Below are 26,710 nucleotides of genomic sequence, written 5' to 3'. Positions count from 1 at the left end.
TTTTTTTTTATTAAATAATTAAGAAGGAGATTATATGTACAGTGCATTTCGGATCTTTGATAAATAATTTAAAAAAGGAATGTAAAAAAGGAAGAGCATTTTCATTGGCGTATAGAATGGGAAGAAGGACAGAGAGGAATGGAACATTTGGCTTCTATTGATTATCTTCTCTTCTTCTGAGATCTCTTAATCTCATCTCATACCTCTTCCTCTCTTCTTCTTCTTCTCTCTGCCCGAGTCTGCTCGGAGATCCTCTGTATCATCAAACTTAGATCAGCTGCGACCCCCCAAGTAAGAAAGTTAGGTCCTTTCTCTTCATTTCTGAGTGTGTTCGTGTTCGATCGATTAACCCAAATCGCTAGTTTTGGTGGGTCTGGTTTAAAGATTGTGTTTTTATTGGTAAACTTCAATTGCTGATTGATTATTCCTGATACCCTTTTGGAGAAAATATGATTCATGATTATATCTTTTATCATTTATTCACATCATTTAATCAAATGCTTTTATATTCAGTTACGCCTTTCAAGATTCAGAATGACATGATGATTACTTCATAGCTGCTCTTGTTTTGTAAAAACATTGTTCCCTTTTGCAGAAAGCAAAGAAGCAACGAGTTATAGTCTTGGTGCCTGACTCGAGCTCTTGTTAAGTCATTTGGTGAGAGGAGAGATTGGTTCTTTGGAGAGATATATATGGCAGAGGTTAAGGATCACTTAGAGATTAAGTTCCGTCTCAATGATGGTTCAGATATTGGTCCTAAATCGTTTCCTGATGCTACAACCGTTGCTGCATTGAAAGAAACCGTGGTTTCTCAATGGCCAAGAGGTTAGTACTTAGTAGTGTGTGTATGCTTCACATTTATGGGATCCATCTTATTCAGAAAAGCTTAAGACTTTAGAATTGCATTTGCAAAGATTTCATCTTATGGAGAACATAAGAACCTGCGTTGAAACTGATTGTGAATCTTTTTATGATTTTGCTTGGTTGATTTGAGCAGAGAAGGAGAATGGGCCAAAGACGGTGAAAGATGTGAGATTGATAAGCGCAGGTAGAATATTGGAGAACAACAAGACGGTTGGAGATTGCAGGAGTCCTGTCTCCAATCTCTCAGATGCTGTCACCACCATGCATGTCCTCATTCAACCTCAGGTTACTGATAAAGGTAAAAAAGACTTTTAATATCTTCTTACAAAACTACTCCATTGTTATTACTGTTTGAGGATCTCAGCTGTCTAAGGTTATGTATTTGTATGATAGATTCTGATCTATTTGTTATGCTAATGTTTCTAAGCAGAGAAGAAGACGAAGAAGAAGCCTAAAGGTGATCTGAAACAGAACAATTGTGTCTGCTTATGTTTTGGACGCCGGTTATGAAAAGACTAGTAGAGCTCAAAGCTTTGGCAGATTCACATTCTCTTCTTCAGTCTCTTTTTGTGTGTGTGTGTGGCAACATTGGCTTTTTTTTGGTCGCTTGAGATTTGGTTTCTAATGTAATTCTGATTCTTAAACACAGTGGAATCATAGATAACATTTCAAATTTGCAGACTAGAGTGAATCATTAAGAATTTTATAGTGGTTTTATTACATTCAAATCACTATGATGTTCTGATCACAGTGGTCAGTAACCTCAGCAAAAGCTCATATTCATCAGTAAGATTAAAAGTTGAGTCAGAAACAGCAGATGCAAAGCTTTCTCAAAACAGAGAAATAAAAATCCGACACCTTTTGAAACCCAAGAAGTTTCAGACATTAAGTACATAACTTTTAGTGAGTAGCTTGTGACAGAACACAATAATAACATTTATCTCAATGCGAGTGTATACAAATCATAACCAGAGATTATGTAAACTGTTGATCATAACTTAACTGTAAAATGAATGAAATCTCTGAAGATGCAATAGAGTTAGTAGAAGAATTACACAAAATGACAACAAATTTACAGAACGTTTTCACACATCAATGTCACACTGATTCGAACTGGTCAGTCGTTTTTGAGGCGAAGGTCCATTCTCACTTCCACCCAACAAAGAATGTCTCCTTTTCAATCCATTTTCTTTAACCAAGCCATTGTCTGCAGACACACAAACAAAAAAGAACAAACGTTAGCTGTTGTCAGGTGACAGAAGAAGCATGTCTTGGATTGTGTAAGATTACCTTGTTTCTTCTCTGTGTGATTGCTATCTTCACTAGGAACCGCCTCCTCTGAATCAGACAAAGGCGCAAGAGTGCAGATACCAAGCAAATGACCATTAAGGCAAACGAAATACTCAATGCAGTCTTCATAAGCTTCCAAACGAATGCAAGCACTCTGAGGTATGATCTTAGCCTGGAGCATGCTCCATAGTTTAGCTTTACAATACGGACAAACCTCAGACGGATGAAACGGAACCGCCTTGTTAATAATAACTTTCCTGACTCTAGACGTTGGGAACGACTTGAAAATCCCACGGAACAAACCCACGTCTCCTTCTTCTCCTTGATCAAGATGCTCACACGGATCACTAACGTAGAGCACGTCGGTTCTACACTGAGGCGGCAGGAGGCTTCTCCCTAACGTTCTCGAGAATCTTGTTCTGTAAACAAAGTGGCCAGGGATTTGAACCGTGCTGTTGAAGAGGCCGCCTTGTGTGCATCCTGAGCAGTAGATGAGAAGCTTCCCTAGGGCTCTCCAGTTGCCGTCGATACAGTGGCTGCCGCTTGACTGCAGATCGAGCATCATTCTGGGGGCGCGAGTCTTGCAGAACTCTTTCCAGAGGACTCGTTTCGCGAAATCGTCGAACCATTTGCATACGCAGGAGAGTGTTGCGACTAGTTTCGGGTTCCAGTTTAGATGCTGGAAGACTAGTAACAAGACGTCTTCGCTTAGATGGCCTCTGGTGCATTGGCAGGTAGGGGAGTGTGTGCAACGGTACTGCTTTGGTAAAATCATTCTCTTTGCGTTTCAATCACACAAAGAGCTTACAAACTGCATAGTTAGAGACAACAGATCCATCAGTTCCCTAGCCAGAGAAAATGAACCACACAGAGTCTCAAGAGCACAGCTTTTCCACTCTATGTAGTCTCTCTACATTAGAAAATGATTCTAAGAGAAGAAGTTTCAGATTCAATAGTACTTCATTCAATGATCTCTAGCTACCATTTCTTATCAAATAAAACTAAACACTTGTCCATTCTCAAGGGAAAGGCTAAACTCACTACATGATAATCATTCATACAAGCTACACAAGCAATGAATAACCCACTAAACAAGATTCAAGACAAGGCCTCCTCACGAAAAACCAAAACAGTCAAAAGAAAATGAACCACACAGAGACACAAGGGCACAGCTTTCTCACTCCCATGTAATCTCTCTACATCAGAAATGATTCTAAGAGAAGTTTCAGATACAATACTTCTTCATCCAATGATCACTAACCATAACTTCTTATCAAATAAAACTCAATAATCCTCCATTCTCAAGGGCAAGGCTAAACTCAATACATGATAACCATCTCAGCGTCATACAAGCTCCACAAGCAATTAAACAAGATTCAAAACAAGGCCTCAAGGTAACAGCTTTCTCACTCCTATGTAGTCTCTCTACACCCCAAAAACGATCCTAATAGAAAAAGACAAACTTCAGAATCAATACTTCTCCATACTCAAAGGCTAAATAAATCATCTACAACCAATAACAACAGCCCATGACCTTGAAGATAAACACTCACAATGTAAATCAGATCTATAAGAGCAAACACTCAGATTGAAAAAATCCAGAGAATCCATACCCTAAAACCTTATTCCCAGATCTTAAAAAGAGTAAAGGAACGAACTTTACCACAATAAAACTTGTGGGTACTTCAGCAAAACATCAACTTTGCTTCTGCTCAATCCCAGAAACCGCAAACTAGAACTCAGATTCCAGAAGAAGAGAGTTTCCGATGGGAAGCAAGCAACGAATGAGGGAAACCTCGAAGACTCCGAAACAAAAACTCAGATAAGCAGAACAAGGGAAGGAGGAGACAACAAACGAACGATTCGCTGATAAAAGAGAAGTCGATAAGAGAGGAAAGAAATCTCAAACCTTTTTTTTTTAACTTTTGTTTACTCCATGTAGCGAAGACTGGAATGGTAGTGCGACAGGCTGTGACAGTAGTAAACGACAACAACCATTTGACATATGACACGTCGGATAAAGAATCTGGGATGGTCAATGGCTTTTAAAGTCGGCGTGCCGTGGGGTCGCGGTTTTAGTGTTTTCTTTTTTGGTCCCTAGATTTTATGTAAACTCACAGATGTGTGCCCATAGTTACAAAATGTAAAAACATAACCTTTCTTCATCTTTTATTTATTCAGTCACTGTTACAAATTTGACTTAAACATGCTGAAGCTCACAAATTGTAGAGGTCACACACTTTTACATATCTACATGTGTTTTAAATCCACAAAGGTTTTAAATTTTCTTTTCTGGTCCCTTGTTTCATGTAAACTCACAGATGTGTACCCATAGTTACAAAATGTAAAAACATAACCTTTCTTAAATCTTTTTATGTATACAATCACAGGATTAGTGAACATGACAACGCTCACAAACTGTATAATTTTATGCGAGTGATGATTGCACTCTTATACATCTACATATGTTTTACATACATACATAAACACTTTGTGAAAAATATGAAAAATAATATTTAGTTAGAGAAGAATGATGTTTGTTGTGTGTTAGGTTGTTGTTGGAGAAGAGTTTCTTTCTTGGAGAGATATGACAGACTCAAAAGCACCAACAAGAGCCTTAACTTTGCTCTTGCGAGTCTCCACAAGCTTGTTAGCTGTTTCCTCTATTACATTGTTGAACAACAACGCTCTTGAAGAATCGATCTTCTCCTCTGTGTCTTGGTGTTTTAAAACAACTTCCAATGGTTTGGGGTTGTGCTGTTGTTGTTCCTTCGCGTTGCTGAAGTTTGTTCCTTTGGTCTTTAAGCTTCTCTGACTTGAGGCTTTTGAGGATGTGTCTGCTCCGGTGATGATTTTGCCTCTCTTGAACTTCAGCTTTCTTGGACTGTTGTTGTCTTGTGATTCAACATCCAGGACCTTTCCTCTTTTGAATCTCAGTTTCATGGACTTGCCGTTTAGAGCGGATTCTGTTGAGATGGGTTTGCTTTTTACTTGCCTTGTTGTGTTCTCATCTTCAGAGAAAGACTCATTCTCATTCTCATCAGCCACTTCTACTTCCTCTTGTTGAGGAGATTCATCATTAGCTTCAGTCACAACACACACAGCTTCATCTTGACACATCTCTCTCTTTAGATCATCAGTAGGAGGATCCATGACACATCTTTGGTTCTGATCAGATGCAATAGTCTCACTCCCTGTGTTCATCTTAATAACATAGAGAGTCTTCTCTTCAACCAAGTCTTTACACTTATCCTCCACCCGCTTCCGAGTTTGTTTTAGATGTCCTCTACTCGAGCTATTGGTCTCCTTCTTTGCCTTCAAGCTTCTAGAACACCGCTTTGGAGTCACTGTAACTCTCAAAGGCACAACTACTTTCTTTGGTTCTGAAGCTTCAGATCCTCCACTAACCTTCTTCCTATTCACAGTGCTGCGTCTAAGAGCCATAGCTGCTGTTTGCGCAACAGACTTCAGCTTCAAAGCAGTGACACGCTTGTTCTTCTCAACCATCTCCACCGCTCTTCTCCTTGACACAACAGTAGCTTTGAAAGAGTGTGAAACCGTCTTAGAATCTGATAAAGACACAACCTTTATCCTTGATCTCTCTGCATTCTCCTTCTTACCATCAGAACCACAAGAAGGTTTCAACACTGATTTGGTTAATGCCTTTTTCTTCCTCAAAGGTGAATCAAAGCTTAGAGTTCCAGAGAAGCTTCTGTTAACCCTCTTGAGAGGCGAGACTCTAGCCTTGTCTTCTTGAGATTCATGTTTTCTTCCGTACTTGCAGGCATCATGACAAGAACCAGTGGGAGACCTGAGGTAATTAGGAAGAAGTGTCTCTTCGGTGTATAGAAAACTCAGCTTTCTAGTGGAAAGCCTTCTCCATGATCTGTTTACATCCGGTGAATCAGGCAAACAACGTACTGTCTCCTCAGCCATTAATCAGCTACAGAGAGATTCAAGGGATCATATAAACAGTTGTTAAGAACAATGAAAAAGAAAAGGAGAATGCTTGATTAATGAAATTAAAAGGACTAACCTTTTTGATGGTCTTAATTACACATTTAGGCTAGAGAAGATCATCTACCTGAAAAAGAAGATACAATCATAACATTGTTAACGTTGAACATGAATCAATCCATTGCACACGAGAGGCTAATATCCATCATCATAATCATAATCATATACAAAGAAAGCATTTTGATTTGTTCCATATTCAAGAGACATTGAATGATTAATCGTTATGTTTAAAGCTAACAAAAGAAGCTCTAAAGCATAGAAACAAAAAAAAAAATCTCACCTTTTTTTTTGGTTTCTGCAGGATGTAAAAGACAGACATTGATTCTTGCTCTCATGTTTCTATTTCATAACCACCACCAACGGAGAGAACAAATCTGTTTCTTTTGTTTTGTTTTTTTTGCGTTTCAGACAAAAATAGTTAAAAGTTTAAAAATACTCCGACACGTGGGTAGAAGCGTGTGATCACTTTTAATGAGCCTGATTTGTTAGGCTGGCCCATAATAATTAGGCCCAAGTCTCAAAGCCCGAAACCACAGATGATCCGGGCCATTTAACGGGGCACATTTGACATCGGTTATGTTAATACCGGACATCGAGTTAAAGGCGATAATCGATGAGTTTGTGAGGTCCCATCAGTCTAAGAAACAAGCAAGGGTAGAAGATGGCAGCAACAAGGAGAGCCCGGTTAGTAATGTACTCTTAGGAATGTTAAATCGATAAGTACTGTACTATTAGGAATTTAGGAACAAACAAAAATGATAACTGAACCACTCTCTTTTTTTTTTTGCCAGCCATTGATTTGATGCAATGGAACAAATTATATCTAACCTCATATTTGAGGTCTTGTAATTTTTATTTATAGGAGGAAAAATATATATTTATTTATAGTTATTTCCAAATGTATTACGAAAGTCAGTATTAACTATTGAAGCCACAAAATAATAAAATTGAGCTTTGAATAGTATCTATAATAACTAAACAAATTGACAAAAATTTGGGCAAAATTAAGAATAATCAATTGCGTAAAATGTGAACTGGAACGTTCATAAAAAAATTGTATCATCACATGTAAAGAGCGTATAAAAAAACCTGTGTTTGATAATTTGAAATAAAGTATTACATTATTAACTTTCACGATTATATAATAAGAATACTTTAGACATGCAGCGTGGAGTTCTGGATATGGTCTGGATTTAAAATTAAGCATACTTTTTTTGTCAGCTCAGCCTTTACTGGATTTTTCCCCCTTTTTTGTATCTCCATAATCTCTGAATTCGATTTAATGTTTATGGTTAGTCTATTTTTAAATAATTTATTTATTTATTTTATCATTATACAGCAACAGCCGTTGAAAAAAGGAAAAAGATGGGCTCCTATGAAAACCCACTAGTCTAGTCCACCTCTAAATCACAAGTTGCGCAACTAACAAGTCTAGAGTGAGAGAGAGAGACAAGACACAGAGAAAAACATGGCGAGATTCACGGTGTTGATTGCGGCAGTGGTACTGGCCTTTGTAGTGGCGGTGCCGGAAGTGACGGCGAAGAAGTACACAGTCGGCGAGAACAAGTTCTGGAATCCAAACATCAACTATACCATCTGGGCTCAGGGAAAGCATTTCTACCTCGGTGACTGGCTCTGTATGCTTCTCTCTCTCTGTTCTCTACATTGTCTATACTCTCGGATCTGTTTACATTAGATCTGATTCTGAAATGGGTTTCACTCTAAATCTGGTAATGTTTTCAAAAAAGTTTCAAATTTTCTACTAAAGTTCAACTTTTATTGGGTTTTTTCAATAAATGTTTCTTTATTAGTCCAGATCTGGTCTAGAACACAATGTTAAGGTTGTCTGAACGAGACACAGTAACCCCATGTCTTTCTCTCTCTCTGCGACCATTTCTTTGTCACACTAGTTAAAGTTTAAACCTTTGATCATACATTTCCTTTATAACTCAAATTCAAATCATGGGTCAATGCTGGTTCAATGATTCCATATCAAAATCTTTTTTTATTTATTATTCTGTTCTAATAACTAATCTTGTTTTGGGGGTCTCTTTGTTAGATTTCGTGTTCGACAGGAACCAACACAACATTCTCGAAGTTAACAAGACCGACTACGAAAACTGTAACGCCGACCATCCTCTCGTAAACTGGACACGTGGAGCTGGGAGAGACATTGTCACTCTCAACGTGACCAAACACTACTATCTTCTCGACGGAAAGGGTGGCTGTTATGGAGGCATGAAGCTCGCTGTCAAAGTCGAGAAGCTTCCTCCTCCGCCAAAAGCTGCACCTGTCAAGAGCATTGGTTCAGTTTCCATGGCCACTGGTGTGGCTCAGTTCGTGATTCCGTTTGCTCTTTTCTCTGTTTCGACGGTGTGGGATGCCATCTTAAGGATGTGGTAGTGACCACCAATCTCAGAGGTCTTTAGTTGGAATCCATTTTCGATTTGAGAGACATTAAATTCTTTTTCAGGGAAAGCATTTTAATTTAGAAAGTTCATCAGTTGAGTTTATGTTTTGTAATGTTGGATTGTTGGGTTTTAATATTTTGTTTTGTTTGTGTCTTTGAATTAATTGTTGAAAAAAAAGTTGTATTTGATTTACTTGAGATTAATTAATGGTTTAAAACTTTCATCTAAGATCCGAAAGTTTTCTTCTTTTTTTTACCCTTTTGTGGGAAGTGAATGAATTGGCTGTATGTAATAACCTTGTGTAATTGTTTGGTTAAATATCAATCTAATCTGGGCAGTGAAAAGAAGAAGAATCAGTTGAACTAATGGTTGAAACAGTGTGTGTATCTGGATTATGGCTTATCTGTTCCATGTGGGTTATCTGTGAATTGTAACAAATCCAACCACCACATGTACCTTTCACAAAGCTGTCAGATTCATTATCAATAGATTAAATTATTTGTTTTTGTAATATGAAACAAAAATACGAATATTCATATAATGTGTGTTTAGAGGGATGTTAGTTAGGATTATGAGTAGATTTCACATGGACCCCTATAAGAATATTTAAAATGATGATATTGACTGGTGGGGACGTTGAGATTTGTAGATTTGATAGACAATGAAGATTCTGGACGATCTATACATGTTTTTCTCATTGTACGTCTTTGTCAGTGACGGTTTAGATGTTGTGACTTTAATCTATTGCCCAAATGTGGGTAAAACCAGAAACATCTGGTTCTCAAAGAAAAATCTACAGCTGTAAGTAAAATATATCTACTACTTGTATGATTGTAGGTATCTTTGCAATGGCTATTGTTAAGCTTAAGAAAAACTTCTTTTTCTTGTATGTGTGAAGAGAAACTGTATTGTTAAAGCTTAAATGTAAGCTCTTTCAAAAGGCGCTGCGTTACTCTGACCCATCAATAGACCGAGAGAGAGTCTAGAAATGATAGGCCCATTAATCAAACCTCGAGTGGATGTGGCCAGTGTATTGGTTTAGTTCATGAGAGGTCACACTCGATAAGGGAAAGATATCTACTCTAATTTGAATGAACTTGAAGGGATTAGATCAGTTGGTTATGTCCCTCATGTCTCCGGCATGGTTTCTCCCTCGGAGTGTGATTTGGAGAATAAAGAGCAAGCTTTAGGATGTCACAGTGAGAAACTGGCAGTCTGTTTCTGGCTTATGGAAACAAAACCGAGGATACCACTTTGTCTTCAAGAATCAGAGGAAATGTATGAAGATTGTTTCAAAGATCTATGACCGAGAAATCATCATCAGATTAGATTTCAAGAGTTCAAGGGAGGAGGCTCTTGTTCTTGTTCTGATTACTGGTGAACAAATCAAATTGCTGCTGGACAATACAGGTTCTTGAGACAGTCGAGAAAATAATTTATTAATGATCTATGAAGTATATTAGTTCCTTTTTCATGATGAAAGATGAATCATACAAAAAACAATTGCTAACGAGGGCGGGAAGACATCCCCGCCCCAAGCGTTTGGTTTCTTATTGTAAAGACAGAACAATGGTTTAGTGATGAGCAGTAGCTTCAACCTTGTGTGGCTTCTTTGTCATCTGTAGGTGAAAAAAAAACAATAAGTTAGTACATAACTTAGCACATAGTAAGATTCAAGAACATTTAAGACATGGAGACATGAGCAAACAACATAATGCAACAACAAGAGTAAACCTTTTTGCAACATGATGTTGAATAATCCATAGAAAGCGATAATTCAAGATAGACGTTCAAAGTCTCATATCTATAGCTAGAGAGAGAGAGCTGTAAAGTGGTGGAAACACAACAACAAAACACACTAAGAATCAAAACCCTGTTTAACAAAACTTTGCTCCTTTCACCACGAACTATGATCAAAGTCGGTAACTTTCGAAATATCATGTGGCCCACCAAACCAATTCAAAACGTCACAATCATCAATATTGCAGATTCAATTAGCAGATACGAGCACTACTAATCAGAAATTCGAAAGTGTTACCTTCAAGACCTTGAGCTTCATGCTCCCGTAGAGGAGACCCACGCTGAACGCCGAAGCACGAGCCACCTGATCCAAAAGACTCAGATTAATCACACAAACTCACAAAAATCGAATCAGAGAGAGATGATATACGAGAGCAAGGGAGCTGGTGCCGGAGTAAAGTCCTGGAGGCAACGCCATTGATTCAGAGAAGAAAACAACCCTAAGATGATCCCAAATCAATCGCAATCTCAATTATGCCTTTTCTTCTCTTCCTTTTTACTTACCTTACAAACTTATTTCTTGGGCCTATAATGGGCCAACATTTAATATAGTAATTGGGTTATAGTATAGTTCTTGGACCTTGTTAGATCAAAAACACTTGTAAGTCGTAATTATCGTTTTTTTTTAATTTCACAAAAACTTTATTGTAGATTAAAAAAAACTCGAAGAATAATATGATTGATAACAAAAAGAATTACAGATGCGACTCTATATTTTTTTACAAATTTATTAAAAGGACAAAAGTATTTAAAAATATTTAACGTGTAATTATTTATTTTTGTAGCTTAAACTCTCAAAATACATATCTCCACACACACAAAATGAGTCTCTAAAAATCAATATTTCCTTCTTCTTTTTACAAATAAATATCCAGATTTATTTATAGTTTTTTTTTTATTGTAGTTCTTATGAATATATTTGGCGTATTTAGTGTTGCACATTTATATGAAAGGTGACACGATTGGTCAACGAGTTGTAATTCAAAAACAACTAAAGAATCAAAACAACGAAGCGTCTGTAGTCCAACGGTTAGGATAATTGCCTTCCAAGCAATAGACCCGGGTTCGACTCCCGGCAGAAGCATTGAACTTTTGTTTAAAAAAAAAGTGAAAATCATCCGTTTATTCAGAACATCATTGGCGTTGAAGGATCAACGAGACTGAAAATGCTGTCCAAGTAGTTCTTGTTGTCCTCGTAGTAGTTGCTGCAGTCACCACCACCACTCCTCTCTTTCACCGTTTCGTTTTTCTCGGCGGAGAAGCTCCGGCCTAGTGAATCTCCGGCGAGCATTAGACCGGTGAACCCTTCGTCCACTCCTCCCGCCATCTCCGTGGCTTCAAACTCGTGAACCGTTGAGTTGAACCAATCGTTTTCAGGTTCTTTGATCAAGTTTAGACACGTGGATGAACCAACCAACTCTATCTTCGCCGACGACGGCTCCTTCATCTCAGAAAACGACACTGTAGATGTCGGAGACTCAAGTTGTTGCTGTTGACGATCTGCGTAACCTACAAAAGATAGAGAATCAAACAAGTTTTCAAATGCAGTTACTTAAGTGTCTATGTTTATGGGCCGATCCCCTCTGGGCCTCGGCCTGAGACACCTCAGGTCCATTAAAAAAGCGTTTTTTTTTACGTCCATATAAAAAAAATGTTTATGTTTAGTCTACCTTGGTTTGTTTTACTTGTCCAAGTGGTTAACAATGTCTTATGAGTGAAACCATGATGATGATGGGATGATGGTTTGGTTTGGTAATGAAGAATCTTTGATTCTCTAGCTAGCCTTGCTTCAGCTTCAAGCCTAGCATTTTCCCACTGAGCCATGTGGCTAAGTATGGCTGCGTTCTTGGTTAAACCAAGAGAAGACAGAGGAGTCTCGTTTTTGGGTTTATGAGTGACTGGATCAATCCCCATTTTAACCAACCGTTTCTTCAAGTGAGTGTTCCAGTAGTTCTTGATCTCGTTGTCTGTTCTCTTTGGCAAATGAGTCGCTATCGCCGACCACCTAGTGATAACAACAACAACAAAAGTTTTTTCAGACAAAGGTCATGGAAAAGAAGCTGTGTTTGTTTGTCTGGAGAGAGACCTGTTTCCTAAGAGAGCATGGAGTTGAATAATGGTTTGTTCTTCTTGCAAGTTGAATTTGCCTCTTTTGATGTCAGGTCTTAGGTAGTTAGTCCATCTTAGTCTGCAGCTTTTGCCGCATCGGTGAAGACCTGAGAGATTTAAGGAAAGATACATGAGAGAAAGTTTTTAATATAGAGAGGTAATAGAGCTAGAGTTTTGATGTACCAGCTTTCTCAGGCAATGAACGCCAGCTTCCATATCCATGTTCTTCAATATAAGCCAAAAGTTTCTGGTCTTCTTCTTGTGTCCATGGTCCTTTCTTCAAACCCAATTTGTCGCAGCACGGTGATCTACCCATTTTATTACAGAACGAATAAGAAGAAGGTAATGAGAGATATATCACATGATGATGATCATCATCATTATCATCACCATAAGAGCACAAAGAAATGGTCTTTTTGGCTACAATTGTAGAAGTGTTACAAGTGAAGCATATCTGAGTGATACGGTATGATATATAGAGGTGAGAGAAAGACACACACACAAGAAAATGAAATGCATCCCCTTTTTTCTCGGCTCTCTCACATGCATGAGCACTTATTAACAATGGGGTCTTGAGAAGTTATTGCCTTTTGTGGTTTTAAGACTTGGAAAGCAAGTCCCCTTTCTAAATAACTCAGAGAGAGAAAGAGATCGCCTTTTATTACCTACCACTGTTATTTCTTGTGGTAAGAGTAAATTTAGGTCACTGCTATAGCTATTATCTATTACAATAGCCCTCATCTCTTTGATGATCTTGTGTATCAAAATGCAATAGCCCTCTTAAATTTAATGGGCACTGCAACTTTTTCCCTTCAGCTATCCGGTTTTAGCACTCCAGTTTCATCATTCCATGTGCGATCATCCTTCTTAGGCCCTATAGAAGTTACCAAAAGACTAAAAATTTCAACTAATCTATTTGTAGACTATGTTTGAAAAAAAGAGGCCTTTGATTTGTCTAAGTCCTCCACAAACGTTCTCATTGTTTTTCTCTCTATGTATATAACGTACAAACTGGTTTCTATTTTACACTTTTCTCTCATCAACCTTTACTAGAAAGAGCAAATTAGTAAATGCTGTTAAGAAAGTGGTGGCTAAGAGGAAACTGACACTAGCAAATCAATGAGACAGAGAGCATAAAAGTCAGAGAAGACTTAGTAGATGAAGTAAATTAATTTATGCAAAGACCTTTTTTTCTCTATTGTTTTTCTATAAAAATGGTAAAATTCTATCCTGTGTAAGAAAACTAATAGAAACATTATGGCTACAATAAAAGTCACATGTAACACTGTATTACGAATGCACTAGATAATCCCTCTACCTACTATAGTAGTATTGGTTCAAATATAGTTGCGTGGAGAGATGTTTCTTCCACAACACATGAAACTATATACTTGTGCAAAAAGTTAAGGAATTTAACTCTCTAACCTTAAAATGGTTTAAGGAGCATTATGTGGGTTGTGGAGAGATAAAGTACTTCTTGCTGAAAATCCTTCCCTTGTGCAGTGATCTATCTCTTCATAATTTAATGAAATGTTCATTGGCTGCTACTCTGTTCTTGGTGTCAAGTCAGTCGAGTATCAAAATTTTCACGTTAGATCAAACAAAAACAAACAATGTCATCTTAACCAGAACCCAAGTCTGCTTGGATTGATGTTTGAAGTAATGGTGCATAGGCATATTTATCTCATTTTATGGTATAAATTCAAGAAGTCATACCTTGATTTGATCTTATATTAGTTATGGTACGTACCTTGCAGGAATACAAATGTTTTCAGCAAGGTAACTTTTCCTGCCAAGAAATGTAGATGATTTATGAAGGCCAACGGTGACATTAAAGAGATTTTGATTTTACTAGACCATGCAAACAAGGAAGAGTAGCTCAATGTGTTCCATGAAGGCAAGATTAAGATGGATTTATTGAGGTGGGCTTCAAGCATGTGGGGTACAAGAAGTATCTTCATCGAATCAGAGAACGATAAGACAAAGTCATAAAGATTTGTCCAAATAAAAACAAAAATAAATCAGATTTATAAGAAAAGAAAAAGGAAAATGAATAAATGTGAATATGAAAGCTGAAGAAGAGAGATAGAGGGAGAGAGAGCTCAAGGATGAAAAGAAAATCATATTGGCTGCAAATGATGTAAAGGACAATGGGGACAAACCTCTATAAATGTTTTGCTGACTCCATATTGACAGCTTCTACACTCTGTATGGTCCTAACATACTTCAATATTGCCTTCATAAATGATGCCACTTGTCGATATTGTATCGATCCACGGCTTCCCACATTTGATGCTACAAATCTCCTGCATTAGTGTACTTGATCAGCCATTGCAAAAATCAAGAAGTCACACATGTGAAATAATAAACTGAGCCTTAAATCATGCCATGTGAGAAGAGAGTACTCTGCATCACGCTCGGTCTGAAACACCAGACTGAAAAGGTGTTAACACTTTTAGCTTGGTTTGTTAGTTGCTGAAGCTTTTTCAGGTGGTGCATAGGAACACGTTTACATTAAAAATCTCTTATCAAAACTACCAAGTAATACAAAAAATTGGATATAAACAAGGTCCATTTTCAAGTCTTTGTTTGGTATCTTTCAATAGTGTATGCATAAGCATCATCATAACCCTGACAAACAGTAGCAATTATGACGTGGAAAACAAGTTTTTAATCACTACCTTAATCAACTCTATCAGTGTTTGCTTCCCTAATACTAAAGTTCATGATAGCTATATGTTATAACTCCCAAATATTTCAAACCTTTCTGCTCCTTAACCAAAAAAATCGCTAACCACAGAACTTCTTGGTTTCTTGATAAGACACTCTTTGTAAGTCTAATTCAACCTAACTTTCTGGTCGTAGTCACATCATCTCTTAGCAATGTACTAATGTGTTAACCACACTCTATTTCTTTAAAAATAAAACATGTTATTCAATCAATCACAACTACAAGTCAACAAAGGAAAAGAGACCAAACAACATTACAATGGCGTTAACCACAAAAGGCAAAACATAAGGCATTATTTGTGAGAAGTCGGTTAGGTAACAAACAATCAACTAACAAAAACTCACTAAAAGAAAGAGAAACAATTATGCAAACAACTTTGTACAAACAGAGCAATCAATTGTCAAAAGGACTAAACTTGATACAAGGCTGAGTAGTGACGGATCAAATCCTTGAAAAGTCAACTTCAAGTGAGTAATACAACATTGGAGAGATCTCACACCAAGATAAGAAGTAGAAACACAAGTAAGTAGTAACTTAGAGAAACGAAGATTAATGTTCTACCACCAACAACAGCAGCTACGTTACAAGATTTAATTGTCTTTTATTTGCCGTAGGGCGAATCAACAGCTCGTGTACTTATAGTAAATTTATACCGGTTAAGTGGAACGGGAATAACCTGCAATGATATATTACACAATGATTATTTTCTGTTTACGTAATGAAACATACCTTTTTTTGTCTTGTGACCATCTATTATGTTGATTGTGGATTTAGCATAAGATTAAAGCGAGAATAAGATATTGAATTGATGTTTAAACACACACAAATTTTGAAATAGTAACCCGTTACATACATCGCAATGGAGATGAGAATTGAACAACCACAAATGCAGAGGACACACGCTGAAAACTCAAGTTCACACTGTACACACCAAACCATATATTTTTAAAATCAGGGGACAAACAAAACCCATATTTCGAGTTAAGACCATATCTTCAATGGCGTCGAGAAATAGCAATAGCTGATAGAATAATGAGAAGAATGAGGAGGACAACGGCGATGAAAGATCCAATCAAAGACCCTGAGATACGCTCACAGAAGGAGTTGAACTGCTGACAAACAGCGAACCAGTTTGTGTTATTGTTCCCATTGTGCGCCAAGTACACAATAGCTGCTGCTGAGGCTGCTCCCGAAGCTAGAAGACCCACCATTGCCTAAAACATGATGAGGAAATAAACATTAGCTAACGACAAGACACATCCCTTATGAGACAGGACAAGTTTAGTTTGCTGATGGCTTACCACATCAAGAACGATAAGAAGTATTCTACTGTTCTCAGTCTTGTTCTTGACAATGTGGACAAATGCTAAAGGTAGAGTCAAGATTAGGTAGCCACTTACAACAGCATTTGCAACCACAAAGAACCTGTTTGATTGATCATTTAAACCAAAATCAAAAACTCTTCAAAAATTAATATGGAAAAAAAAAGAATCAAAATCACATACGTTAAAGCTGGAAGATCGTTGTAATCTGCATGGAACCGTATGAACTGAGTAAAGAAAGGCAGAGTTTCATTTGTTGTTGCCATGAGGATTGCACTGCTTATGGTGTTGAAGAAGGCAACAATCCTGAGGAGAAACTCGAGAATCGCGATTCTTCTGCTCATCAGACCGCTCTTTTTGATACCTTTGCTTGTTTCCACGATTTCACTCTGACCAGACTTCATTTTCTTTCTGTTTTTGAAGGGTGTTAAGGTTTCTTGTGAAGAAAGTTAGGGTTATTTAGGTTTCTTGGGATGAAAGAATGAATAGAGAGGTGAGAGAGAGGTGAGAGATTTTTTCTCTCTTTTCTCTCTCCCTCGAACTCTTGTTCTCTTCGCCACTTCAATTGTTTCTTCTTCCGGTGGCCGACGGAGGGTCTCTACCCGTCGGTCGCCACCCCCAAAACGCTCCCGTGTCCAGCCTCCTCCCCTGCTAAGATCTGTCGTTCTTTTCTCCTCTTTGCATATCATCTCTGGTTCTTCATCGGGTTGCGGCCGGATCCGGTGAACCAAAGCGGTTTCTGAGTGTGTACTCAGCAACTCTGGAGTGGTGGCGAGGTCGTTGGTGGTCGGATCTAAGCAGGAGGCATCGACGTTTTTGTAGATCTAGGGTTTGACTTGAACCAGATCTGGGTCAGATCTGTTTTGGAGGTCTGTCGGAGTAGTTGAGCGTCGCTGCCTCATCTTCTCCGGTGTGTTCTACCTCCTCTGTCCTCCCACGTCTCAGCTGTCGACTGCTCTAGCCAGAACTTCCCCATCTAGCCTTCGGTCTAAGATGAAAAGGCGAAGCTGAGGCCTTCGCTGGGGACTTCTTCTCCATCCAGTTTTCATGACAGCCTCCATGGCGTGTTGGTAAGCTACGGTTTGTTTTCTTTGACGTGAGATGGTCATGGGCTTGGTGCCTTGCTCTGTTCTGTCTCTGGTTAAGGGATGTGCCTTTTTTCCTTCCGCCTGTTGATGGGAGTCTCCAACTCCTCCGTATACAAAGCTATAGAAGAATGATGTATGCACATTACCTGCCTCCTCGATGCCTTGCAGCTGGAATCCTTTAGTGCTCTGCTAGTTTGTGGGGACCGGAGTTCTGCCGTATTAACCTCCGCTTCCTAACAGCTAGTACTCACCGGTGCTTATTTTACTGGTTTCTTCGTGTTGGGATGGACTCACAGGGACCTGGTTTGTTATCTTTCTGGAGTGTGTACAACGTCTGGAGTGGACCTCGACGGTTGCGATGGCCGGACCAGGGCTTGGTCACCCCTGCTTCGCCTGTCCGCCAGTTGGAGTCGCCTTTGGGATGGTCTGCGGTGCCTCAGACTGTTCTCCGGTTGTCTGCTCTACTGATCTCTTCTCTCGTTGCAGGTTCCGACAATGAGACTAAGTTGAGATCTCCTGTAGCTTAATGGTTGTTATGCTTTCTGCAAACTAGCTAAGCTTTAATCTTGTTCTTATGGATTAAGATTAGACCTTCATTGTTCTAGAGAGTCTTTTTTAACTTTTTTTGTGGCTCTTTACAACACAATTGCTTTCATTAGCTTCCTAGATACTTAGGATTTGATCTTCCAAAACCGTGCATCTCCTTGTATCATTATTGATTTAATGAAGATTCACATACTTAAAAAAAAAAAAAAAAAGAATGAATAGTTTGGTGAGGGTTAAGAGCAATGACTGAGTGTGAATATATATTGCATGCATGTGGGACATATAGTGGTTGTGATAAGGTCATTATCGCAATTGTACTTGCTAAAGGTATCCTTTTGAGTGTTATATAATTCCATTACACAAAGGATATTCTTTATGGATCTATGCATTTAACCTTCCTAATCCACCAAACCATCATTAGACCTTTCCAGATTTGGAGAACAAAACCGTGTCTAATTTTGTATAAAGATCTTGATGTCAAACTTAAAAAGTTTTTTTTTGTTGAACCATGCATGTGGAGTAGTTACACATAATACTTGATATAGAGGGTGATAAGTTAGAATAATTGAATTAGTTATGTTGGCATATGACTTAACAAACCCCACTTGCGTTTAAGCTTCTTTGAAAATTGCGAAAGTTGTAAATTTAAAACTAAAACTCCCAAATGATCGGAGATGTTAAACTCAAATGGTTCTATGTGTCAAAACACATAATTTTATTTATTAAGAAATAGACATCATTATATATAATGACCAAACACAATCATATCGAACTGAAGCAGGACACCTAAACCAATTGAAAATATTGAAATATTTACAAAAGTGTGTAGGCTTTACAAAAGTGTGTAGGCTTTTTGAATGAAGATATGATTATCACGCTTTCGAGCTGGCCTATTATCTGTTGCAATTCGTGTTATTTGTTCAAATAAATATTAGTCACAATGATCTTTCTCCCAGCATAAACTATTAAACTTTAACTTATCAATAGTTTAAATAATTAAACTGTAAAGAAATATTTACAGATCCAACTGGTTTTACAAAGGAAAAAAACAAAACTTTCAGTAATTCTAACTATTCTTGAAATAATATAATGGTTTCTACCAATTTAACTCATCATTCAACATTCTAGATATCAAGAGATTTCTCGGAGATAGGCAACAAAACCAGTTGGTTTAAGCAAGAAAACCGGACAGTCATAGAACTGAACCGGATTTGGAGCTGACAACGATCCGACTAGTGATCAAAAGATTGGTTTCCAGTTCCAGAGATAGCAGCAACCTGTCTTAAGTGCTGGAAGAGAAGCATATGTGCAAAAAAATAATGAATGAGGAGAAATTTATATACCTTTTCATGTGGACCAACGAGAACGGTATCTATATATTCTCACTTATCGCTTTCCCTGCATATGATCTTTAAGAACTCTGAAAAATTATCTAAGGTAATATTTTGAGGTAACCGAAACCTGTCAGAGATGCTAAAAACTAGAGCGTGTTTAACATAAATTATATAATTCATACAAATGCAACTAAGCATAGCCAAACCAAAGGTTTCTGAATCTGATCCGAGGAAAGACAAAGGTAAACTGAAAGATGATACATAGATAGACAGCATTACAGGCAACTAAATATGGTTTAACGGGTAGGAGCTTGGTGGTATTTTGGTCTCAAGCAGACATGGAAATATTTGAAACAAACTTAAATATGTCAACAACATGTAATCGGTGAGTTTGGTGGTTCAGCTTTGTCATCTTGGTTTGCGAAAAGGCTTCAGCTGTGGGCTGTGGGGTAGGCATCAGGCTTCAGGATCTCACACTGTTTTAGAGGTACGAGGGGAAAAGGTCACAAAGGGAATAAAGCAATGTACCGGGACAGATCAGATCAGATTATCTCATAGACTTGGGGCAATAAATAGCTAGGTTAACTAAGTTCAAAAGATAACTTAAACAAATCCATAATATAAATCTAACCTTTTTCATCACCCACCAATAGCTTCTAGTAATCATAGTTTCTGCGTCGATGGGTTGATGAATGGCTGGATAACCTGATGACAAAACCCATGATAAGGATCAACCACCGAAGAGTTGTAAGGCAATAGGCAACAAGTATATGTAGTACATCGACTTTAGAAATAGTTGGTATGGTTGTTATAAATACATCAGGGAAGAAATAATCTCACCCAGAACTGCCACTGCGTCCAGATGCATAACCTCCTCCATACACTCCATATGGAGTACTACTACTACCGCCAACCTGAAAATACACGTCAAAAGAGTCATTCACTGAGAACCGATATGCTCAAAAAACAACATATAATGGAACCTTTTAAGCAGACATACCGGTGCACCATAAGGCGAATATTCAGAAGACAGACCACTTGAGCCATAACCACCAGGATAATGATTCCCGCGTTCAGGTCTTCTGCTATCTCTTCTATCATAGTCCAATCTATCACCAGCATCTGGTGCTACGGGAACATAAGGCAGGACCGGCATGATTGCAGAAACAGCTCCTTCTCTGTCAAAAACGTTGGCTCTTAATCTTGATGTAATTTGTAAGAGAGCTTCTTTGGCAACATCAAGTTCTCCGGAGATCTGAATATCAAAATTGCTTCTACTGTTAGAAACTCCACGTAGAGGGTTTAAGAGTGAAAACCTGTAAACTGCAATAACTATGTTATTGTGAATCTTACCTGAACCATCTCATCATCTTCGGATGCAACTTTCGGAAGATTTTCCTTCCCGAGAACTCGAATGTTAGCTCTCGTCATTCTCCTCATCTCAGTAATGATAGCTCCTCCTTTACCGAGAAGACAACCAATCCTAGAGCTTGGCACAAGAATGCGAGTTGTAAACGAAACAAGTCCAGAGTCTCTTTCAATCTTCTCGCTGCATTTTGGTTGCAGACGCATAGCTGCCTCTATGGTTGGGGAATACGCATCGTCGAAAACCTAAGAAAATTAGACAGCGTCAAGGAAGAAAACCTGGATAAACTATCTTTAAAGAACCATTGAGAAAAGGTCAAACCTCTCTTGCTGATATAGTTATCAAACAATCATTTCCTTCGGTTCTAGCACTATCAACTTTAATGGTTGCTCTGGTCTCCTGTCGAAGCTGGTTGATTAGAGCACCACCTTTACCAATAACACTTGCAATGTTCTCAACTGGGGAAACTAGCCGAATATAGAAGTCTGTCGCCGGCGGCTCATTTCTCCGAGTTTCGTACAAAGGGCGTCCAAAATCTCCGGCATCGCTTTTGTACCCTCCGTAGGAACCCATCAGCGGTGCTATCCCCACAATTCGAGGACCACCCGCATGGCTCACGAGTGAGCCAGAAGGATATCCACCGGCAACTGCAGAGGAAAGTAGGTTCTGAGTACGTGAAGGATTCTCATGAAGGCGGGAGGCAATCTGATGCAGAGCCTTCTTAACAAGAAGCACTTCTCCAGATATCTAGAAATAAAAAGAGATAAGCTAAGTGAACATAAATGTGAAGACAAGGCAATAAAAGTAAACACATACTTAATCCGTTTCATTTAATTGTCGTATAGATTTATACGGACAGATTAATAAAACATTTAATTTTGCACATTTCCAAAATAGAAACATCATTACCTATACACCTAACCATATTTCAACCAACAGAAAAATAAACTAAAGAATATTGTTAATAAATTTTGCATTATAATTCTAAAAACACTTATTTTGAAACGAAAATTTTAACTCTACGACAATTAAACTAAAACGGAGGGAGTATGTTCTTCTCAGTTACCTGAATGAGCTCATCTGAACTCAAGGCACATAGAGGCATGTTCCTATCCTTGATAATACGAATCTGAGCACCCGTTTCACTCCTAATATTCTGAACAATCTGGCCACCTCTCCCGAGAATACACCCAATCTGATCCGAAGGAACAAGCAGCTTAGCAGTAGCTTGCTGCTCTCCCTCAGAGCTATCTTCGCTCCGCCGCGCATCATCCGCAGCAACTCTATCATGGATCTTAAACAAAGCATCCTGCGCAGGAGAAAGAGCTTTCTCTCCATCATCCCCAAAGGCATTGGTCTCATCGCTAGCGCTATAGATCGTGATCACGCGCTCGTCGCATCCAGGGATAGCTTCCCCTATTTTGATCTTCGCCCTAGTCTCCATCCTCAGCTGCTTGACGATATCGCCTCCTCTGCCAATGACGCTCCCGATCTTTTTAACAGGGCAGAGGTAACGGAACACAGTGTCGTCGCGATCGATCGTATGCGAGTCTCTATCGTCTCCTCCGCGGTGCCTCCTCTTGCTTCCACCGTTGTCGTCGTCGTCGGAGTGAGGACGCGACCTCTTTCGATGGCTGTCTCTGTGATCCGGTGACATTGTAAATCTGTAAATCAAATACAAATGTAGCAAATCACAAACCAATCAAACAAGTATGCAATCACAATCAGTAAACCGTAACAAACGAACAAGCTCCGAAGCAGCTATCGAGTAACGAAGACTCAGAACAACAAACGATGGAGTAACGGATTCAATTAGATTAGAGATTCAATATTACGATCTCAGCTACTTCGGGATTTGGAGGGAGCACGAACCTTGGTTATCGATTCGTCGGATTTGGGGATTAATCGATCTAGGGTTCGAGCTGACTTGATTCGGTTAGTTATGTTAACAGTTTTTCGATTATATTATTTTCGTATTTTACTAATACACCCCCCAAGAGTTTTGCCTGTTGTGATTATCTTCCCCTTTATTATCGCTTGTCATATTTAGACCCTTTTCTTGAAACAAATACTTGTATGCAGATGTTTTCTTCTTGAATATGTGCTATAGATCCTAGTCTTCAAAGGCTGTCAGATTTTCAGTTTTATAATCATATTGTTTTGGGAACAAAAATAGGGTATGTTTAACGCTTATTTTGAGTTATGGGGCAAATGAAGCAAATTGAGAAAAGTATTAGGGATTTATCAACAAATATTTGCAAGATATTTAATGTAATTTCGGTTTGAGGATGAACGTAAGACCAAGGGTTTTCGTCAAAGTTTAACAACAAGGTTAAGGTTCTGATCAACATGCAAGATCTTAGGATTTTAAACAATTTAACTGTATGTATTCTCGCTACTTGTCTTTCGTATACTCTCTCCGTTTCGTATTATTTATCGTTTTAGATTTAAAATTTTATTTCATTTTAAATGTCGTTTTATGTTTTCAGTGCAAAATTTAATAACAATATTTTCTATATTTTTTTTATTAGTTAAAATATGATTAAATGTATAGATAATGATGTTTTGTTTTGGAAATATATAAAATTAAATATTTTTTAATTTGTGTGTATAAATCTAAAACGACAAATAAAGTGAAACGGAGAAAGTATCTGATTGATAGTAATTTTGAAAAAAAGACAAAATATTTTCTAAGTGCAAAAATTAAAAAAACAACATTGATGTGTCGGAATTTAACTTTTTTCAGTCAAAGTGGCGTTTTACATGCGCCCACCAACCATACCAAACAAATATGTTACAGTTTGAACTCATATTTTCAACAATTGAGACAGTAAAACTTAAGTTACCAAAATTACATTTTGTAACTTATTGCAAAAATATCAGATATCAAACTTTGTTTTCCAAATAAGAATCCCGAAAATAGTTTTTTTTTTTGGAAATTATGAAAGTGGAGGAGATTGGGGAGGAGGAGTGGCGACGAAACCATTCCAGTTGGTATTAGACTCCACCGGTTGATAATCCATCAGCTCCATCATCTTCCGCACACTCTCATCCTGTAGTTTTGGATATATGTCATAAATAACAATATGATTCTCCTCTCTTTAACATGAACAACAATATGGTTTTTCTTTATTTACATCCAATATTAGAAGTTCCTTAAGATCGTTATTTCGTAACATTCTGTGAAAAGAAGAATTAAGTAATTAACTAAATAGATGTGGAGGACAAATAAGTACCTTGGAGGGAGATAGCTCAGCAGCACTGTAAACTCCTTGTAAACTCGCAGTATGCAAGTTTCTCCCCATGGCTTAAAAATTCAGAAACAAATATCACAGGCTTATATATATACTCGAACCCCAATCATATAAGGGTCAAAAAAATAAACACTTAATACTAGCAGTGTAATCAAGAAGAAGATGACATAAGCTATTACCAGTGGAGAAGAAGACTAGTAGTAAAAGAGAGGAAACAATAAGAACATTGAAGAAACAAGATTGACCCATTGTTGTCTGTTTGACGTTCTGAAGATTTCATTTATAGTATTAAACTCTAGTAGTATTATTTTACTAATCAGATTTGTTAGTTATTAATCCATTCTTCTTATAATAGTAGTAATACTTTAACATGAGTAAAGAGAAAAGGGAACCTTTAGTTTCAAGGTTTACCATTTTTCCTGGAAACTGCGTCAGCTTCAGATCCAATGAAGAAAGATGTAATTAGTTTGATTAGAATACTCAATAAAACTTAACTATCGTTTAAATTGCAAGTTGACTACTATTATGGGGCAAAGTCGCACGTATGGGTTACACGAGTAACATAATGACTCCACGTGATGTGAACTGGAGTCAAGCTTCTTATGTCTGCCACTACCAAAGGATATCAATATTGACCGCGTAAATAAACAGTTAGATTTTTTGAAAAGCTGTTGATAGTATATGAAATCTGCCAGATTTTATAATAAAAGCAAGACTTTCTTCATTTATAGACACTAAGTTAGGCACTTAGGTAGGTTATTGTCCACGAGGTTGGCAATGACAAGTATTAGAATTGAAAGAAGAAGAAGAAAAAAAACAGTTTGAGATGAAGAAAAACAAACAAAAGTTACACGTTCTCACCGACTCTTTTGATTACCGTGTACTTATAGCGGCGAATGAAAAAGGTTTGACTTGTATATCATGCTGCTATTTTACTATTACAAATGAATCAGTAACCTGTGTTTTTTAAAGTTAAAATAATGTTGAAGCATGTGATTATGAGAGGTTTTATGAAAATCAATGCATTGGCAAATTTTATAAAATAAGCCAAAGAAACGCCTAGAATGGTATCCCACGAGCTCTAGAGAGAACGGAACGGGAAAATAGCCGAACAAATAACTCGAGTCTTTAGACGCTATAGGAAGTCAACTACAAAACTTGGACCTGGGCTTTTAAGTCATGATCTTGGGCTAGTTCTAGTGGGCTACGATATATATTTTGAATTTAGAAAAGTAGAAAGTGAAGTCTGGCGGAAAAGAGTGGAACTTCAAATAAATTTTCCTCTAATACATGCCGAGTCTCCTAACTCCAGATTTTATTCCCTGTTCTGTCAGTTTCTTATATTCAACGGTAATGCACTAGTCTCCTAACCACAGATTACGTTTCCATATTCGATTCGCCAGCTTCCCTTATTTATAATCATCAATCTCGAGTCACGATTTGATTTAAAATGCTTTCGAGTATTGTGTTGTTGAGATTGATTTGATCTGATCAGATTTTCGAATTCTAGTTCCGGTAAGTTTCAATTGATTTTCTATCAAATCCAATCCAATCCAATCAGAGTTGGTGAAATGATCTGATTTCACGCCTTTGATTGATTGATTGAATAGGATTAACCAAACCGGGATATCGATTGATTTTTATAAACCGGTTTAGTCGATTTTCTGAGATGGTTATACATCCAGAGCTCAATCACCGTCGTCGAACAATCACCGATCATGGCGAACTACCACCACAAACCAATAACCACCACCAGAAAAGCATCATCATCATCATCAACAACCGTCTGCTGCGAAGGATCTCTATCAGCTGCAATCGACGTCATCATCCTCCTCGCAGTCATCACATCCTCGAGCATCTTGATCTTCCCTTACATCAGATTCATCGCCCTCAAATCCCTATCAATCTTCTCCGACCTCTCTTCCTTACTCAAGCAAGAGATCATCCGCGACCCGGACCCGATCGTGCACGGGCTAATCGCGTGGAGCGTCTTGTGCACGGCCTTATCCGGGTTGATGATTGTTCTGATACTGTGTAGTAGTCGTCGTAGATGTGGGAAACCTAATTGTAGAGGGCTTGGGAGAGCTAACGCTGAGTTTGATATTCAGATTGAGAGTGAGGATTGTTCTGTTAAGAGGTTGAAGAGTGGTGTTGTTAGTAAGAAGGGGTTGTTTGAGGTGGCTCGTGATCGGCATCGGGAGTTGGAGGCGGAGTTGAAGAAGATGGCTCCGGAGAATGGTAGGGCTGTGTTGGTGTTTAGGGGGAAGTGTGGGTGTTGTGTTGGGAGGTTGGTGGTTCCTGGGCCTAGGAAGATCAAGAAATGATTAGCTTATGAACAAGTTGTTATTTTCTGGTTTAGTTAATTTGAAAATTTCTTACAGAAACTTAAAATATGTTAATCTCCATGTGTTTAAATAAAACCTTAGAAAGAGGATACTGCGGAGAAAAAAATAGTTTCTACTTAAGAATAGTGATTTCATTTTGAAGTCTTGAATGTGTTGTGGTGTTTCTTGATTCTGTGGTTTTTGTTCCAACGTTCATGGTTAATGACTCGAGTCGTTACCCTATGCTCTGTGTT

General features: G+C 38.0%; 10 protein-coding genes and 1 non-coding gene across 15 annotated transcripts; 4 read left to right on the top strand and 7 right to left on the bottom strand.

Moving 5' to 3' along the window:
- Positions 1-55: 55 nt before the first annotated feature.
- LOC106431921 (membrane-anchored ubiquitin-fold protein 2) lies at positions 56-1,586 on the top strand. The gene is made up of 4 exons (XM_013872766.3): positions 56-291; positions 596-825; positions 998-1,162; positions 1,295-1,586. Exons 2-4 carry the CDS (start codon positions 693-695, stop codon positions 1,372-1,374), a joined length of 378 nt encoding a protein of 125 aa, XP_013728220.1. The 5' UTR covers positions 56-291; positions 596-692; the 3' UTR covers positions 1,375-1,586.
- Positions 1,587-1,779: 193 nt separating this feature from the next.
- On the bottom strand, positions 1,780-4,107 carry LOC106431913 (EID1-like F-box protein 1). The gene is made up of 3 exons (XM_013872756.2): positions 3,818-4,107; positions 2,155-2,965; positions 1,780-2,071 (listed from the first exon to the last, which is right to left on the bottom strand). Exons 2-3 carry the CDS (start codon positions 2,927-2,929, stop codon positions 1,950-1,952), a joined length of 897 nt encoding a protein of 298 aa, XP_013728210.1. The 5' UTR covers positions 2,930-2,965; positions 3,818-4,107; the 3' UTR covers positions 1,780-1,949.
- A 390-nt stretch (positions 4,108-4,497) lies between these two features.
- Positions 4,498-6,572, bottom strand: LOC106443124. The gene is made up of 3 exons (XM_048770366.1): positions 6,452-6,572; positions 6,191-6,238; positions 4,498-6,097 (listed from the first exon to the last, which is right to left on the bottom strand). The coding sequence occupies exon 3, from the start codon at positions 6,088-6,090 to the stop codon at positions 4,702-4,704; it is 1,389 nt and encodes a 462-aa protein (XP_048626323.1). The 5' UTR covers positions 6,091-6,097; positions 6,191-6,238; positions 6,452-6,572; the 3' UTR covers positions 4,498-4,701.
- Positions 6,573-7,452: 880 nt separating this feature from the next.
- On the top strand, positions 7,453-8,806 carry LOC106431902 (lamin-like protein). Its single transcript, XM_013872747.3, has 2 exons — positions 7,453-7,808; positions 8,231-8,806. The coding sequence occupies exons 1-2, from the start codon at positions 7,640-7,642 to the stop codon at positions 8,572-8,574; spliced, it is 513 nt and encodes a 170-aa protein (XP_013728201.2). The 5' UTR covers positions 7,453-7,639; the 3' UTR covers positions 8,575-8,806.
- Positions 8,807-9,996: 1,190 nt separating this feature from the next.
- On the bottom strand, positions 9,997-10,922 carry BNAA03G05380D. Its single transcript, XM_013884718.3, has 3 exons — positions 10,753-10,922; positions 10,621-10,686; positions 9,997-10,201 (listed from the first exon to the last, which is right to left on the bottom strand). Exons 1-3 carry the CDS (start codon positions 10,798-10,800, stop codon positions 10,157-10,159), a joined length of 159 nt encoding a protein of 52 aa, XP_013740172.1. The 5' UTR covers positions 10,801-10,922; the 3' UTR covers positions 9,997-10,156.
- A 378-nt stretch (positions 10,923-11,300) lies between these two features.
- On the bottom strand, positions 11,301-13,027 carry LOC106443121 (transcription factor MYB16-like). The gene is made up of 4 exons (XM_013884717.3): positions 12,675-13,027; positions 12,469-12,598; positions 12,053-12,387; positions 11,301-11,891 (listed from the first exon to the last, which is right to left on the bottom strand). Exons 1-4 carry the CDS (start codon positions 12,805-12,807, stop codon positions 11,509-11,511), a joined length of 981 nt encoding a protein of 326 aa, XP_013740171.2. The 5' UTR covers positions 12,808-13,027; the 3' UTR covers positions 11,301-11,508.
- TRNAG-UCC lies at positions 11,395-11,466 on the top strand. The gene has a single exon. It is a non-coding gene; the product is annotated as a tRNA-Gly (tRNA).
- A 3,017-nt stretch (positions 13,028-16,044) lies between the features above and the next one.
- On the bottom strand, positions 16,045-18,132 carry LOC106443120 (casparian strip membrane protein 5). Its single transcript, XM_013884716.3, has 3 exons — positions 16,728-18,132; positions 16,524-16,647; positions 16,045-16,436 (listed from the first exon to the last, which is right to left on the bottom strand). Exons 1-3 carry the CDS (start codon positions 16,946-16,948, stop codon positions 16,218-16,220), a joined length of 564 nt encoding a protein of 187 aa, XP_013740170.2. The 5' UTR covers positions 16,949-18,132; the 3' UTR covers positions 16,045-16,217.
- Positions 18,133-19,149: 1,017 nt separating this feature from the next.
- LOC106392513 (RNA-binding KH domain-containing protein RCF3) lies at positions 19,150-22,900 on the bottom strand. Of its 4 annotated transcripts, none has more exons than XM_022711672.2 (8): positions 22,751-22,900; positions 21,945-22,542; positions 21,200-21,625; positions 20,866-21,123; positions 20,513-20,767; positions 20,353-20,426; positions 20,144-20,217; positions 19,150-19,598 (listed from the first exon to the last, which is right to left on the bottom strand). In XM_022711672.2, exons 2-7 carry the CDS (start codon positions 22,533-22,535, stop codon positions 20,169-20,171), a joined length of 1,653 nt encoding a protein of 550 aa, XP_022567393.2. In that variant the 5' UTR covers positions 22,536-22,542; positions 22,751-22,900; the 3' UTR covers positions 19,150-19,598; positions 20,144-20,168. The 4 variants fall into 4 exon arrangements, with proteins under 4 accessions (XP_022567393.2, XP_022567394.2, XP_022567389.2 ...); XM_022711673.2 differs by having other exon boundaries at positions 19,150-19,587; XM_022711668.2 differs by lacking the exon at positions 19,150-19,598 and adding an exon at positions 19,669-19,988.
- Positions 22,901-23,509: 609 nt separating this feature from the next.
- On the bottom strand, positions 23,510-24,519 carry LOC106443119. Its single transcript, XM_013884715.3, has 3 exons — positions 24,312-24,519; positions 24,115-24,185; positions 23,510-23,931 (listed from the first exon to the last, which is right to left on the bottom strand). Exons 1-3 carry the CDS (start codon positions 24,379-24,381, stop codon positions 23,818-23,820), a joined length of 255 nt encoding a protein of 84 aa, XP_013740169.1. The 5' UTR covers positions 24,382-24,519; the 3' UTR covers positions 23,510-23,817.
- Positions 24,520-25,364: 845 nt separating this feature from the next.
- Positions 25,365-26,641, top strand: LOC106431875 (uncharacterized protein At5g19025-like). 2 transcript variants are annotated; one of them, XM_022711661.2, is made up of 2 exons: positions 25,365-25,482; positions 25,743-26,641. In XM_022711661.2, the coding sequence occupies exon 2, from the start codon at positions 25,851-25,853 to the stop codon at positions 26,454-26,456; it is 606 nt and encodes a 201-aa protein (XP_022567382.2). In that variant the 5' UTR covers positions 25,365-25,482; positions 25,743-25,850; the 3' UTR covers positions 26,457-26,641. The 2 variants fall into 2 exon arrangements, with proteins under 2 accessions (XP_022567382.2, XP_013728169.2); XM_013872715.3 differs by having other exon boundaries at positions 25,365-25,647.
- The last annotated feature ends 69 nt before the right edge of the window (positions 26,642-26,710 follow it).

The sequence above is a fragment of the Brassica napus genome, chromosome A3, assembly GCF_020379485.1.
Source record: "Brassica napus cultivar Da-Ae chromosome A3, Da-Ae, whole genome shotgun sequence".
In the NCBI taxonomy this organism is placed as follows: Eukaryota; Viridiplantae; Streptophyta; class Magnoliopsida; order Brassicales; family Brassicaceae; genus Brassica; species Brassica napus.
Note: the sequence above shows the minus strand (reverse complement) of the source record. Positions and strands in the feature narration are given on the sequence as shown.

Coding starts and splice junctions, on each gene's coding strand:
- LOC106431921 (XM_013872766.3), top strand. CDS start 693: ATGGCAGAGGTTAAGGATCACTTAGAGATTAAGTTCCGTCTCAATGAT. Junction 826..997: donor GGTTTCTCAATGGCCAAGAG/GTTAGTACTTAG, acceptor TGATTTGAGCAG/AGAAGGAGAATGGGCCAAAG. Junction 1,163..1,294: donor ACCTCAGGTTACTGATAAAG/GTAAAAAAGACT, acceptor GTTTCTAAGCAG/AGAAGAAGACGAAGAAGAAG.
- LOC106431913 (XM_013872756.2), bottom strand. CDS start 2,929: ATGATTTTACCAAAGCAGTACCGTTGCACACACTCCCCTACCTGCCAA. Junction 2,072..2,154: donor TCACACAGAGAAGAAACAAG/GTAATCTTACAC, acceptor GTGTGTCTGCAG/ACAATGGCTTGGTTAAAGAA.
- LOC106443124 (XM_048770366.1), bottom strand. CDS start 6,090: ATGGCTGAGGAGACAGTACGTTGTTTGCCTGATTCACCGGATGTAAAC.
- LOC106431902 (XM_013872747.3), top strand. CDS start 7,640: ATGGCGAGATTCACGGTGTTGATTGCGGCAGTGGTACTGGCCTTTGTA. Junction 7,809..8,230: donor CTACCTCGGTGACTGGCTCT/GTATGCTTCTCT, acceptor TCTCTTTGTTAG/ATTTCGTGTTCGACAGGAAC.
- BNAA03G05380D (XM_013884718.3), bottom strand. CDS start 10,800: ATGGCGTTGCCTCCAGGACTTTACTCCGGCACCAGCTCCCTTGCTCTC. Junction 10,687..10,752: donor GCACCAGCTCCCTTGCTCTC/GTATATCATCTC, acceptor CTTTTGGATCAG/GTGGCTCGTGCTTCGGCGTT. Junction 10,202..10,620: donor TGAAGCTCAAGGTCTTGAAG/GTAACACTTTCG, acceptor TTTCACCTACAG/ATGACAAAGAAGCCACACAA.
- LOC106443121 (XM_013884717.3), bottom strand. CDS start 12,807: ATGGGTAGATCACCGTGCTGCGACAAATTGGGTTTGAAGAAAGGACCA. Junction 12,599..12,674: donor TTCATTGCCTGAGAAAGCTG/GTACATCAAAAC, acceptor TAAATCTCTCAG/GTCTTCACCGATGCGGCAAA. Junction 11,892..12,052: donor GACAAGTAAAACAAACCAAG/GTAGACTAAACA, acceptor TATCTTTTGTAG/GTTACGCAGATCGTCAACAG.
- LOC106443120 (XM_013884716.3), bottom strand. CDS start 16,948: ATGAAGTCTGGTCAGAGTGAAATCGTGGAAACAAGCAAAGGTATCAAA. Junction 16,648..16,727: donor AACGATCTTCCAGCTTTAAC/GTATGTGATTTT, acceptor TCAATCAAACAG/GTTCTTTGTGGTTGCAAATG. Junction 16,437..16,523: donor TTCTTATCGTTCTTGATGTG/GTAAGCCATCAG, acceptor ATCATGTTTTAG/GCAATGGTGGGTCTTCTAGC.
- LOC106392513 (XM_022711672.2), bottom strand. CDS start 22,535: ATGTCACCGGATCACAGAGACAGCCATCGAAAGAGGTCGCGTCCTCAC. Junction 21,124..21,199: donor TAACTATATCAGCAAGAGAG/GTTTGACCTTTT, acceptor TAATTTTCTTAG/GTTTTCGACGATGCGTATTC. Junction 20,218..20,352: donor GGACGCAGTGGCAGTTCTGG/GTGAGATTATTT, acceptor TTTTGTCATCAG/GTTATCCAGCCATTCATCAA.
- LOC106443119 (XM_013884715.3), bottom strand. CDS start 24,381: ATGGGTCAATCTTGTTTCTTCAATGTTCTTATTGTTTCCTCTCTTTTA. Junction 24,186..24,311: donor ACTAGTCTTCTTCTCCACTG/GTAATAGCTTAT, acceptor TGAATTTTTAAG/CCATGGGGAGAAACTTGCAT. Junction 23,932..24,114: donor CTGAGCTATCTCCCTCCAAG/GTACTTATTTGT, acceptor CCAAAACTACAG/GATGAGAGTGTGCGGAAGAT.
- LOC106431875 (XM_022711661.2), top strand. CDS start 25,851: ATGGCGAACTACCACCACAAACCAATAACCACCACCAGAAAAGCATCA.